A 12818-nucleotide genomic window follows, 5' to 3' on the forward strand; every position below is an offset into this window, starting at 1 on the left:
TGGAAGAGGACGCCAGGGCGGCAGAAGCTTGGTTTGGTCTAGAAGGCTTACAGCCATAAATGTTTGAGCCCTTGCCTCGCAACGCTGCAGGTTCTGTTAGCTCTACGCCTGCCGAAGACACAGATGTCCATCCCCGTGAACACTGGGACGGAACTCAATGGGAAAGTAAATGATTCTTATTTCTTATTTCAACCGTTGCATATATTAGCTGCGACATATGAATCAAGATGCTATGACCGAAAAAATTTAATCAACAGATGACCATTGATACGATTGGCGGAACTTAGGTGTACAGGCTGATGTATAACTAACTGGCCTGCATAATTTAATGAGGAAAAAAAACAAAAACAAAAAAAAAAAACTGAAAATTTCTATTTAAAAAAAATCCTGTCTTAAAATCTAACTTCTGGGACAATATGGTCTGATAAAGAACACATTTATATACATGTTTAAGCCAGAATCATCTGATATTTAAATACGACCTTCCTATGACTTTAAAGGAGAGATAATAACTTCCCACTATTTGGGCTTGCTATTAAACCGTTGCAGGGTTGCAGATGCCATCTCTGCATTGTCGTTGAACTTTGGTCTGTTTGACTCACACACCCACTCAAGATTTTCTGCTACTCTGACATGTCTTGCACATTTTTTTTTTGTGCTTTTGTGTTGTTGTTCTCACCTTTTAATCATTTCCTTTTTTGGGGTTTATCTGTTCTCTGGCCCTCATTTCAATTATGCTGCTTCTCTCAGGCTTAACATGCAGGTTTCCTTTTTAGCATAGCAAATATTAAACATTCTCTCTTTAGATTATTAGTGATCGATTTCCATTGTTTTTGTTTGTTTGTTTGTTTTTTTGCACACAAGGATGTTTTTTTGTGTTTGTCTGCACGCTAGTTTTCCATAGGAAGTTGGTTTGTTTGTGCTGGTCAATATCTCACTTCTCCTTCCGTCTTTTGCACCAAGAGAGACAAAACTTGATGCCTTGTGTGTGAGAGGTTCTGATCAGTTAAATCTTTTTTTTTTTTTAAAGAGTTTTGTTCCTCTTCTTTCTGCTTCAATAGCCTGCTATTGCTACACCTATGAACTTCTACATGATTTCAATTGATAACAAGAAGCAAAGGAAAATGCTGTGTGGGTGATAACAAATGTTGTATATTACAATAATGATACATGGCAGTGGCTTTATTATGATGTGGGGTTGCTTATCTACTGCAAGCGAATGGAAGCTGATCAGAGGTAGGGGTGTAAATCACACCCATCATGGCGATTCGATTCAGTTTCGATTTCCTGACCAATTGATTCGATTATTTTCGATGCTCAAATAGTTCATTTTATTTGAGAAAAAACAGCAAATAACAGAAGTAGTAAAGTTGAACTCCACCTAGGCCTATTAAAACCTCATTCACCGAAAAATAATAATGCCCCTGCATTATAGATTCTGAAAGGCTTTGCATCAAAAAATACCTCACAAAATCAGTGCAATGAGTGCAATACAATACCTTGACTCCAGAGTGTTGACGTCCCCGCCCCCTCCGCAGACACTCAGCTGCACCTTTCCCAAATTGACAGGAGGCCGGAGGCCGGCTTGTTTTGTTTTTATGACCGAAATTGGGGAAAAGAACTCGTGAAGTTGGACCAGCTATAAGAGCGAGGTGCGTGAGAACGCTGGGACCCTTTTTCCACCTGGATCCCCGCTCTTTTTCACCCTCATGTCCCTCCGTTGTGGGACAAACTTGCCCCCACTTCCTCACCGCCTTGGCCGTATCTAGACCCACAGCGTATAGCGCAGACCACGCTTCAAAATGAGCATAAATCTAAAATTCGATGCATCGGATCGTCGGCTGTTGGATCGATGGATCGTTACAAAACGATTATTATTTACACCCCTAGTCAGAAATGATTGGGGGGAAAAAGAAATTCTTTGAGTTATTACTTGATTTATGAGATAGTTAAGGTATATTTATACAAAGCTCTGGTGGATGTTTAGATTTGGTTTCTGTGTTTTTAAACAAATGGTTTATTGAACTTCTCATCTATATTTTTCCCAAACATGGATATTTTAGTCCTAGTCTTTCCCAATTTAAAGCTTAGCCAGCTCAACACAGGAGGGCTCAGTTCCTGACATTCGTCTTCGAACAAACTCGGGACAAAGTGCAGGTTGAATGAAACATGTTTGATTGATGATCCACAAAGAATTCGATGTTGAAACTAAAAATTAAGTTTTAAAATATCTTTTCTTTTTTTAGACTTTTCTCATCCTTTTGACAAAACACTAGAATGCATAAATTTTTCATCCATCCATCCTTGGACCCTTGCTTCTTTACTTTGTTGGACTGTTGTTGTTTTATTCCTTTTTCAGTATTTTCTTATATTAGGCCTTTCCACTGAAAAAAACTACCACAAATTTATATTAATTTTTTTTTTTTATGGTTAAATATTTTAGGATCTCAAACTCTAGAAAAATGTATTATAACAAAATGTATTTATATTTTCTCTCAAAGCCTTGGATTAATCCTAATAACCGGAGGTGTCGGATCAATTAAAGTTTTTAACGGAACACAGGCAATCATTTCCATATTTCCCAATTTTAGTTTTCCCGTCAGATGTTAACATCCACTAAAAATGTCATTAAAGTGGAGTAAGAAAACATTTTCCAGCCCATTATAAAATGGATAAACCACAATTCCACTTGGACCTCCTCCTCCTGCATCCGCCTCTCTGCGGCGCTCTGAGGAGGCCCCATGCTTTTCATTAGAAAGCCTCTCAATAAGCTGGCTGTGTGGAAGTGGGAAGCCCTGTGTAGACCCCGGCCTGACAGGTGTCACTGATATCTGCTGATGAGTGCAGAAGGAGTCGAGGTGCGATGTGCTGATTTCCTATAAACATTCTGTTTGTTAGCATGCTTGAAGCCCAGGATGCATCAGAAAGGTTTGCTACAGGGAGCATGGAGGGGGGAAAAAAAACTAACAGAAAATAAGAAGTCCTTTCTGGTGAGGTCAGCTTTGTTGTTGTTTTTTCTCTCTACATCTTCTGGTTCTCCTCCATCTTCCCCTCTCCTGCTCCTCTCTGTCCCCCAGGCACTAAAAGTTCACCCCACCCCCACACGGACACATCTGGGGGAGAGCGAGCATAACTTCTTGGCAAGCTCTCAAGCTTTTGGTTGGGTCATTTTAAGTTCACCGTATGCGTTTCTTCACCTCATCCTGATGACATATTTGACACCCATGCATTGACTTAAAGCAACACTCTGAATCTGATGCTAATCTAAAAAATAAAAGGTTGCAGAATGTAACCTTACTCCTCTTTTTCCTTGTGTTTTGTTGCAGAGAAGCGATGAGGAATTACCTAAAAGAGCGAGGTGACCAAACCGTCATGATCCTGCATGCAAAGGTTGCACAGAAATCCTACGGCAATGAGAAAAGGTGGGGACCGTGAACACCAAACTCCTTCGTTATTCACTTCCTGTCTCTTCTAACTGTCTGAGCTGTTGCCACACGTTTGACTACAGACCTCAAACTTTCAACACGCTGTTGTGCGATACAGAAAAAATCCTGATAATCCCTGAAAGATAAAACACAGACTAGTTATTCCACATCTTCTCCTTGCTTTGGATTTTTAACCCTGAGCATCTTTAGTTTTAAAAGCATATCATTATATGCTAACAGACTGTATGGACTGATATTTAGCCGGAAACTAAATTTTAAACATTCTCAATGCAACTTCTACAAGTCAGTGATCTATCTTCCCTGTTCGAGGTGGTTTCACTGCCCTAGAAATCTAGCAGTCAGAATATGATCATATTAGTGCTTTATTCTGCACTATAAAACCAGTCGTTGGACATCATGCAGCCCTGGATTATCTAATGAAGGATATTAAACAGCTTGTAAACAAATATGAAAGTTACAGCTGTAATACTGGCTGGTTAGGCTTAGCTTATTTATTTATTTTTTTTGTTAAAAAGTTGGCACCGTTGCTTTGCAAGCAAGATACTGGGTTTAAATCGAGATCTTCTTGGAAAAAAGGATGTGATGGTTCTTGTTTTTGAGGGGTTACTAAACAGTCAGGAAGAGGCTTGAGAATATGGAGGGTCAGGAATGCCAAAATTCGATAAATTAGGAAGTTACCTTTCAAAAAACTCAAAAACCCTTAGGAAATCACTTTTTATATGTCATTAATGTATACAATTTAGTATACATTAATGACATATAAAAAGTGATACAATTCAGTTAAAAAATAAAGAATTGATTTAATAAATATTTAATTCATTATATAAACCTCAGTTAGATATAGTAATTTTATATTAAGTGAATAATTATTTCATAATTTAGTAATTGATTAATGTTCCTGCACCGATTTAAACTGTCGCACATCCATTTAAGTCAAGGAGGCAGTTCAATGATCGTCTCCATAGAAACGCTGACATGATTGGCTGCTTCTGAGCAAGAAAACTGCCTTTTCTTCTATTTTTATTTTAAAGTCAGTATTATCGCGAAAGAAGGTGGAAATTTATTTCACTTTTTTACAGCAAATTGGGAGAGAAAATCCAGCCTTTATATCCTTGATTTGTTCTGAAATCTATAATAAACTAATGAGAGCTTCCTGAGGGCTAATGAGGAGGGAGCTGCCAGAGATTTCAGCAGAATCAAAGTTAGCCCCGCCCACTCACTCACACCTGCTTACAGTCTCTTTAAGGCTACATTCACACAGTGGCCTGAAGGGCTCCAAATCCAATTTTCAGGCCTATATGCAACTAGAGCATGAAACGGGCCTTGAAAGTCAGCCCGAAACCGACCCGAGTCCGAAAGAACCAGGCCCGTGCCCGGCCCGGCCCGTTATGATTGACAGCTTCGTAGAGCCCGACCCGTTTGCAGCCCGACATTTTTCAATTGTGCGCATTAAGGGCTAATCTCCGTTTTACTTCTGTAACATCCATTTTGCATTCATCGCGTATAGATCGAACGTTATCACATGATCATTTATTTGCCGCGCATATAACGGTTTAAAGCCCGAGCCCGGCCCGGCCCGAATGAAATAATAAAAAGTACAGCCCGAACCCGCCCGAACCGGGCAGGACCTCTCGGGTCCCGTCGGGTTCGGGCTAATATTCCCTGCTCTATATGCAACCTCTATCTGATCTTTTCATGACAGTCTGAACAATACAGATTCCATTTTTTTCCAATGCGATCCAGGCCACTTTATGTGGTCCTGAAACCGATACGAATCTGATCTTTTCAAGGTCAGGTCGCATTCATCCTACCATTACATTACATTTATTACATGTTCAAGAAAAGTCCCTACTCTGCTCCTTACAACGCAGGAGCAGGGAGAAAAAGAATCATGGCGGACAATAGTGTGGAGAGCAGTTGCGAATCACTAGATTCACTCCAGCACTACCATCCATGTTTACTTCCATAAACACAGATTATGCTCGGTACTTGTGATGTCATCGCATCCTCTACTGCATGTGCGGGACACTTAAGCTGTGACACTGCAGCTCACACAGGAGATCACATACGAGTCGCATATATATGGAAATGTGAACGACCATGTTAAAGAATCGGAATTGAGCGTTAAGCCCTGCAGTATGAATGTAGCTTAAGAGACCAAAGTATGGCTATAGAGACTGGAGTTACTTACCCAATGTGCCAGAAATAATTACAACACATTTAAGAAATTTATTTACATCTTTTCAAGCAAAAATGTTGACCGAGTGGAAGAAAGATAAGGAAAAAGTTGCCTCATCTTTCTCAGTAAGAAACGGCCAATCAGATTGTTAGGGTTTCTATGGAAACAGATCTAGCTTCTCTTTTTCACTTATGGATGTGTTATTATTAAGATTAATCACTTGTATGCTTCGGACCAAAAACATGAAATGATTAAAATGATGAAATAATTATATTTAATTTTTTATGAAATAAATTCCTTATTTATTTCCAGTTTTAATGAATAAATGAAACAACGAAATAATTATTGAAGTTATTTATCTATTGCGGTTCTCTTCACCCTGCGTATGAGAACCCTGTAAATACATAAATAGGTCTGGATCAGTATGGAATACAATACAACCTGTGTGTGAACGATTTCTAAATATCAAGGTTTTAACTTTGATAGTTTTTGGTAAAATCTTAGAGTGGTGGAGACGTAATGTAATGATGAAGAATGACATAAAAACAATAAAAAAAATATCTACAGCGACACCAATGATATTGAAATCCGATGTTTTCTTTCACAACTATTTTTCTTTTTTTGAATAAACAGAACCAATGACTAGACCAATAGATTGATCTATTGAAGATGAATCTCTGAAGGAAAGGAATCCTTGAGTCCAGGAAGTGTGCATCCATTGCATCCCTCCAGCAGGGCGTCTTAGAGTCTGCAGGCCTCATTTTAGATTATCTATGCAGTTTCATCAGCATCTGATGCAACGCCTCCTGCTTTTTCTTTTTTTTAAGTTCTGACTGATTTTCTTCCTCAAACCCTTCCTGTCATACTGCTCTTCAACTTTGCACCTCTAACTGCAACTTTTTATAGCCTCCCACCCCTCCTTACCCTCAAACGTTCCGAACGCTCATTTTTGCTGCGTTCAGCTCTGCTGTGTTTTTGGCCTCCCGTTTGCAACACTGCTTGCAGTCTCATCAGGCCCATCTCCTGGTAAATCAAATGTTGATCCCAATGCTGGAGCCCAACATTTGGAAAAGATGATTTTGTCTTTGTCCAGTTAAACAGGCAGCAGGAATTTGTCGGATGCTGGTTTGTTAGATGATTATCAGTCCATCAGGAAAAAATTTTGCAAGAATGATCTGCTCTTCTGTTAAATGCCATCTGCGTCCTGCTGCTGCACACTTCTCTCAGTTTTGTTTTTTTTTTTGCCCGTTTTTTTACACATGAGCCGAATTGTAGATGCATAAAGAAGTTCAAACATGCAGCTCCCTGTTTCTTGCATCCTTTCGCTGTCTGCTCTTTTTTTTTTTTTTTTTTAGGAGGTGAAAGTAGACAAACACCCACAGAGGCGGCCTGGAGTTGCGAAATGGCTTTTCTTTCCAGTTCCCTACTGTCGCACATGAACTCATTTAGAGCGTCTTTGTCCTGCAAAGAAGCATTTTTTTTTTTTTTTTTTTTCTTTTTCATCTTTCAAAGCTTGAGTTTTCCTCTTTCTAGGCTGTTTTTGGATTTGGTTAATCTGTTTAAAAGCACAGTAGAAAAGTCTAAAATTCCTTTAGGATTGTTTTTATTTCAATTTTTTTCAAGGTGTGTCCTCTTAACATCTTTTGGACAAAGTGCATCAGCTTTAAAATAAGTTGCAGGTAAAATTGAAATTTGTTTTACTTGGCTGGGAGAAAGGTGATCCTACACTGCCCTCTACTGGTGCAAAATTAAGATGCACTTTTGGTTTGTTTTGACATAAAGGTACGGTTTCTCCTAAGTATTTGAGCTAAAATCTTTGTTTTTCCATTAAAATGTAAATAAATATATTCTTTAAATCTCCAGTCTCTTGCAAAGAGAACATATGATGCTTTGTTCCTCAAACCTGTTCTGATAAACAACCAACGCCTCCTTGTTTCCAGGTTCTTCTGCCCTCCTCCTTGCGTGTACCTGATGGGCAGCGGCTGGAAGAAAAAGAAGGAGCAGATGGAAAGAGACGGCTGCACGGAGCACGAGTCACAGCCTTGTGCCTTTATTGGCATCGGCAACAGCGACCAAGAAATGCAACAGCTCAACCTGGAGGGAAAGGTATTGGTCCTAAAGAATAAAAAGTGAAATCCCTCCAGTGAAGTAATGAAGGGCAGTTTTTCCTGATGAGAGATCATACCTGGAGATGGGTGGGGTTTTTGTAAACATAAAAAAAGATCACATGGGTCTGACTCAGTAGACGTTTGCTAACTTGCTTACCAACATGCTAGCATCATGTACATTTGGTGGGATTAAACTAAAAGGAATCAAAGTTGACATTAGTATTCTAGTTTACTTATAGAGTCAGAACACATTTAATTTCTTTATTAAAGCTTTACCTCAAAAATCTTTGACCTTAAACACCCGTACCAGGGGAAGAGTTTTACTTTTTCATTTTTATTCTTATTCTTGTGTTGCTTCTTCTACGTTTCCCTAATTAATTCTTTAATGTCCACAGAAACATAACAAACAAGGTTGAATTAGTTTTGAAATTTAATTAGTTTTTGTTTCTTATCTAGTTTAGACTTCTGATTATCAATTTTATTTAGGTTTTAATTTGTATTCAATATTTGTTAGCAAGTTTGGATTTTATTTCTTGAAAATTCTTATAGTTTCCATTTTTTTGTTCATTTCTATTATAGTTTCAGCCTTTTATGTAAAATGACTTGCATACTGGAGGAAAGATTAAAATAAAAAAAAAACAAAAAAACAAAGAAATAAAATCCTAGATGAGGACAGACCGCTGCAGCACTACACATGACCTTACTGCTGTGCTGCCATCTGCTGGCGTAATGCGGTGGAACAGAAAAAGGCGAAACCAGTAACTCTATAATAAAGACCCAAACAAAAACTAAGCACATTGTCTCCAACTTCAGTTAGTTTTAGTTTTGTGAACTTTAAAAAAAAAAAAAAAAAGTTTTAGTTAGTTTTTTTTTTATATATTTTTTAATTTATTTAACAGAATTGGTTTTTAATTCTAGCTTTTATAATTTCATTGGTTGTAGATAATGACTATAACCTTGGTCAGAATCTTGGCTAAAAGTCGATATGAAGCATTTTTCACAGCAAACATCATAAAAACCATAAGAAGTTGAATCAGAAAGTAAAGAAACTCCAAAAGTCTCACAGACTGGCAGGCAGGATTCATTAAACCAGCAGCAATCGTGACCAGAATAATGAACCGCATTTGAAAAACTTGATTTATGACCTTTCTTACTTTGTTCCCTTTTTTCCAAATCCTAAACCCATCTCAATGCAGCCGTGTTTGCTGAACCCCTTTGTCTCCCAGTATCTAACCAGCTTAATCCGCTGGTTAGATTTCATGTGTTTGAAGGCAAACAGCGCCCCAGAATGGTCCATACCACGGAGGAAGCATTAGAACTCATTACTAAAGATACGCCGACACTCACATTTACACCAACCCGCACGCCACGTTACCATGGCAATGATGCCAACTGATGTGCCAGGATGCTGGCTCTCCAAAAATGAAAACTAACATCCATTGTGTCCCCCCCTTTGTTTTACACCCAGAATAAATCGATTAGATCAGTGGCATGATGAAGTTCAGTGTCATAGAAATTCAGAGTATGTTTTGCTGGTTTTTAGTTACTTACATTTGTTTGCGTGTATTTTTTTTTCAGTAAATCCACTCCAGTTGGAGTCAAACAGATGTTTCCTCAGTTGCATGAAAATAAAGTAAAATAAGTAGAATTTGATTGGGCTCTACAAATAAGCACCTTATATTTCCTCCATTTTTGTAAATGGCCCAACTATATCTTGTAACCTTGCTGTAAAGGAGCTATAATTTAGAAATGAACTGTGAAATAAACACAAAACACTTTTCATTTGCTATAAACGATTTTTCCTCTCCATCAACATTGTCTTAGTTCTTTTTTTTTTTCTTTCAAAGCTGGAGGTTAGTGCAGAACTTCTGCATTGAAGTGTTTACTTCCTGGTTCCAGTCATGAGACGTTTTGTTCCGTTTTGAGACACTGGGTGTCATTATAACCTTTCAGACCTCAGCTGAATAAACCTTTGCACAGATAAAGTCCACAGTTGGATCCTGAGATTCCTTAGGAATCTTTACTAAACAACTGCTGGTTCTAAGAACATGAGTGGGAGAAACAAAAATGGATTGAAGAAAGATGAGGAACAGCTATTCAAGAAGCTCAGGTCTAACACAGAGCTAGAATTTACCAACAAAATGAGCATGATGGTGGTAGCATCATGCTGAGGGACTGTTTCACTGCAGGAGGAGAAGAAAATACAGATGATTTCACTTTACCTCAGTTTATTTTATTGCAAATATATTAAACTTTGGTTGTTGGTCATAATTAATGGCTGTAATGATTATAAACCCTCCAGAATTACATCCAAGTCATCTTCCTGGCTGCTGAAGGCTTGCTTAGGAATTTACCAATGAATGAAGGACTTTATTTCTTTCAGACAATCCTTTAAAATCCCAAATCTAACACATGCAAACAGCAACGGTACACCTAATTTAGTGCTAGAGAAAATATTCAGTAAAGCAGAAAGAAAAATGATTGAAATAATCTTAAAAGAATCTTTAAAAATGACTTTTTTATTGAGCAGTCAGTCCGTTTAGCGTCTTTCCAAATGTTTATGGTTTCTCTCCCTCTCAACCGGCAGAATTATTGCACAGCCAAAACCTTGTACATATCCGACTCCGACAAGAGAAAGCACTTCATGTTGTCTGTCAAGATGTTCTACGGCAACAGCGCAGACATCGGCGTCTTCCTCAGCAAGAGGATCAAAGTCATCTCCAAGCCCTCCAAAAAGAAGCAGTCGCTCAAAAACGCTGACCGTGAGTTTCCTTCTTAAGTCTTAAAACTTTGAACTTTAAATCTCTGTGTTTTCCAGATACAATAAAAATATCTTATTTTGCAGATTCTTTCTGGGGTTCTAGTGCCTATTTTTATCAATTTCTGTTTTGTTTTTAACTGTGTCACCAGATGTTTTGTTTGCGTATATCTCAAAATATTCTGTTGGAGAAGGCATCAGAAGGATTCTGCTTTATTTAAACTAATTTCTTCCAAAATACCTGAATATCCGTATTTTGAAAGTATGTTTTATCTGCTAATATTTAACATTTATGAGGACATGAATTTAACTTGTGTGTCTACATGTGGATGTAATAACTCCTTCGCATTTGTTGATTCATTTAGTGCAAGAAGTTTTTCTATGAATCTACATCCAGATTATTATCCTTTTAATCTTAAACATTGCCTCGTTAATTATTCAATTTAGTCTGCTACTTATTACAGAAATTAAAGATAAGTTCTGTTTTTTTGTCTTGTATTCATGTTTGATGCTGTAGTGCTGCTCTGTTAGCGGGTGTTTTTGTAGACTGGTCCTGTGTTTCCCATGTCTGCAGCACCTTTAAGGCCCTGGAACTGGTTCAGGCACATTTCTATAGCCGTTCTATAGTCGTAAATCTTTTCATCAGCTCGTTAAAACTGTCAGATCTTTTTCCCACAGTAGAAACATAATAAATCAAAAAAAAAAAAAAGGACAGGGTGACTTCTTTAAATGTTTTTTGTTTCAGCTTTTAGGAAAATACATCCAGTTTGTTACCTGAACCTTTCTAGGTTTAGTTTGATCTAAATCTGGGAAACTGTTTCATTTCCAAGCCAGAAATTACCCTAAATGCCGAACCTCCCAAAATGATAATGGAAAAACTTGAGATCATTCTACAAATGAATCTTAAATCTGAAATAATGTGAATAAAAATATATGTTCAGCCACCAGAGGGCAGCACCTACAACATCTGCCTGTTAACTATTATGCAAGATGCAGCTGCCTGTGGTGCAGCATGTCTTCTTCCTTCTCATGTAAGCCCGTCTGTTCCTGCTTCTGTCCGCAGTGTGCATCGCATCAGGGACCAAAGTGGCGCTGTTCAACCGACTCCGCTCCCAGACGGTCAGCACACGTTACCTTCACGTGGAGGGGGGCAACTTCCACGCCAGTTCCCAGCAGTGGGGCGCCTTTTACATCCACCTGCGTAAGTCCCTCTTAGCCAAACATGAAAGAAAATAAACGAGCGATGAACCGGTGCCCGCTCTTGATTGGTTGGTTCCTTTGCGTTTGCAGTGGACGACGAGGAGTCAGAAGGAGAGGAGTTCACTGTGAGAGACGGTTACATCCACTACGGTCAGACGGTCAAGCTGGTGTGTTCGGTCACCGGCATGGCGCTGCCCAGACTGGTAAATGTGATCTTAGGAACTAAAAAGCCCAACATGTAATGAAAAGCCAAACTTTAGGCCGTTTTTCTTCCTCTTTAAGATCCTGTTCTTTTCTCTTTTGTTTTCGCGGTTTGCCGTTCCTCCACTCGCACCCTCAGATAGAAGCTGAGTGACACTGTTCTCCCAGCTCTGTCCAAACATGTCAAAATCAGACTGCCAGTTCCCTCAAAACCAAAGCCCATTGTTTTATTTTCTACACATAAACAATTTTCCCACAGTTTTTGTTTTCTTCTCATTGTTCTTTAATTAGCAGGCTGCACAGAGCTGTCAATCATCCGGTCCTCTGACATGAAAAGAGATTATTTTTCTCTCCTTTCCTCAAAGTTGAAGATTAGACTTTTATCTTGTTCAAATAAGTTTTTTTGTAGGGAATAAAAAACAACCTTGTTTTCCTTCTTTCATAATGTGACTCATGATTTTCTAAGCAGCCCCTGACATCTTGTTTTTTCTTCTATTTTTATGTTTCTTGACCCCATTTTCTTGCTTTGCAAAACACTCATAGCTCTTGTAGTTGTCAGATTTTCTCCCCTTTATGGCTCTGAACCTTCATTTATTAGGACACCACAAAGGCATGCTGCATTCACATTGAAAAAAAAAAAAGAAACTAGTCTGTTTTTTTTAAAATGAACAAGAAACAATATAGAAAATGAGGTGATGCTGCTGTGATGTCATACCGGATGTTCTGTTTTTCTTGGCGTTGCAGATTTCTAAGCAAGAGTTTTCTGTCTTTCAGAGAAGACTCAACATGTCCCGTTTGTTGAGTTTAATTAAGTTTTACTTTATTTGGGAATGAGACACTAGGAAATTTTAGTTATTTGGATATGATCACTGGTACTAATTCAAAAAGTCTGAAAAGGCCTTAATTGGTATTAAAATGTCTTAAAT

At 38.3% G+C, this 12818-nt stretch overlaps 1 protein-coding gene across 1 annotated transcript in view; it reads left to right on the forward strand.

Moving 5' to 3' along the window:
- The window catches only part of rbpj (recombination signal binding protein for immunoglobulin kappa J region), a 57132-nt gene that overhangs the window by 39393 nt on the left and 4921 nt on the right, over nt 1–12818 (forward strand). Inside the window, exons 3-7 of the mRNA XM_015391780.1 lie at nt 3327–3422; nt 7566–7731; nt 10321–10495; nt 11555–11692; nt 11782–11894. Of these exons, the coding sequence (XP_015247266.1) occupies nt 3327–3422; nt 7566–7731; nt 10321–10495; nt 11555–11692; nt 11782–11894 (688 nt within the window). The remainder of the gene's footprint in view (nt 1–3326; nt 3423–7565; nt 7732–10320; nt 10496–11554; nt 11693–11781; nt 11895–12818) is intronic.

Source organism: Cyprinodon variegatus, unplaced genomic scaffold (genome assembly GCF_000732505.1).
Source record: "Cyprinodon variegatus isolate N-32 unplaced genomic scaffold, C_variegatus-1.0 Scaffold559, whole genome shotgun sequence".
NCBI lineage: Eukaryota > Metazoa > Chordata > Actinopteri > Cyprinodontiformes > Cyprinodontidae > Cyprinodon > Cyprinodon variegatus.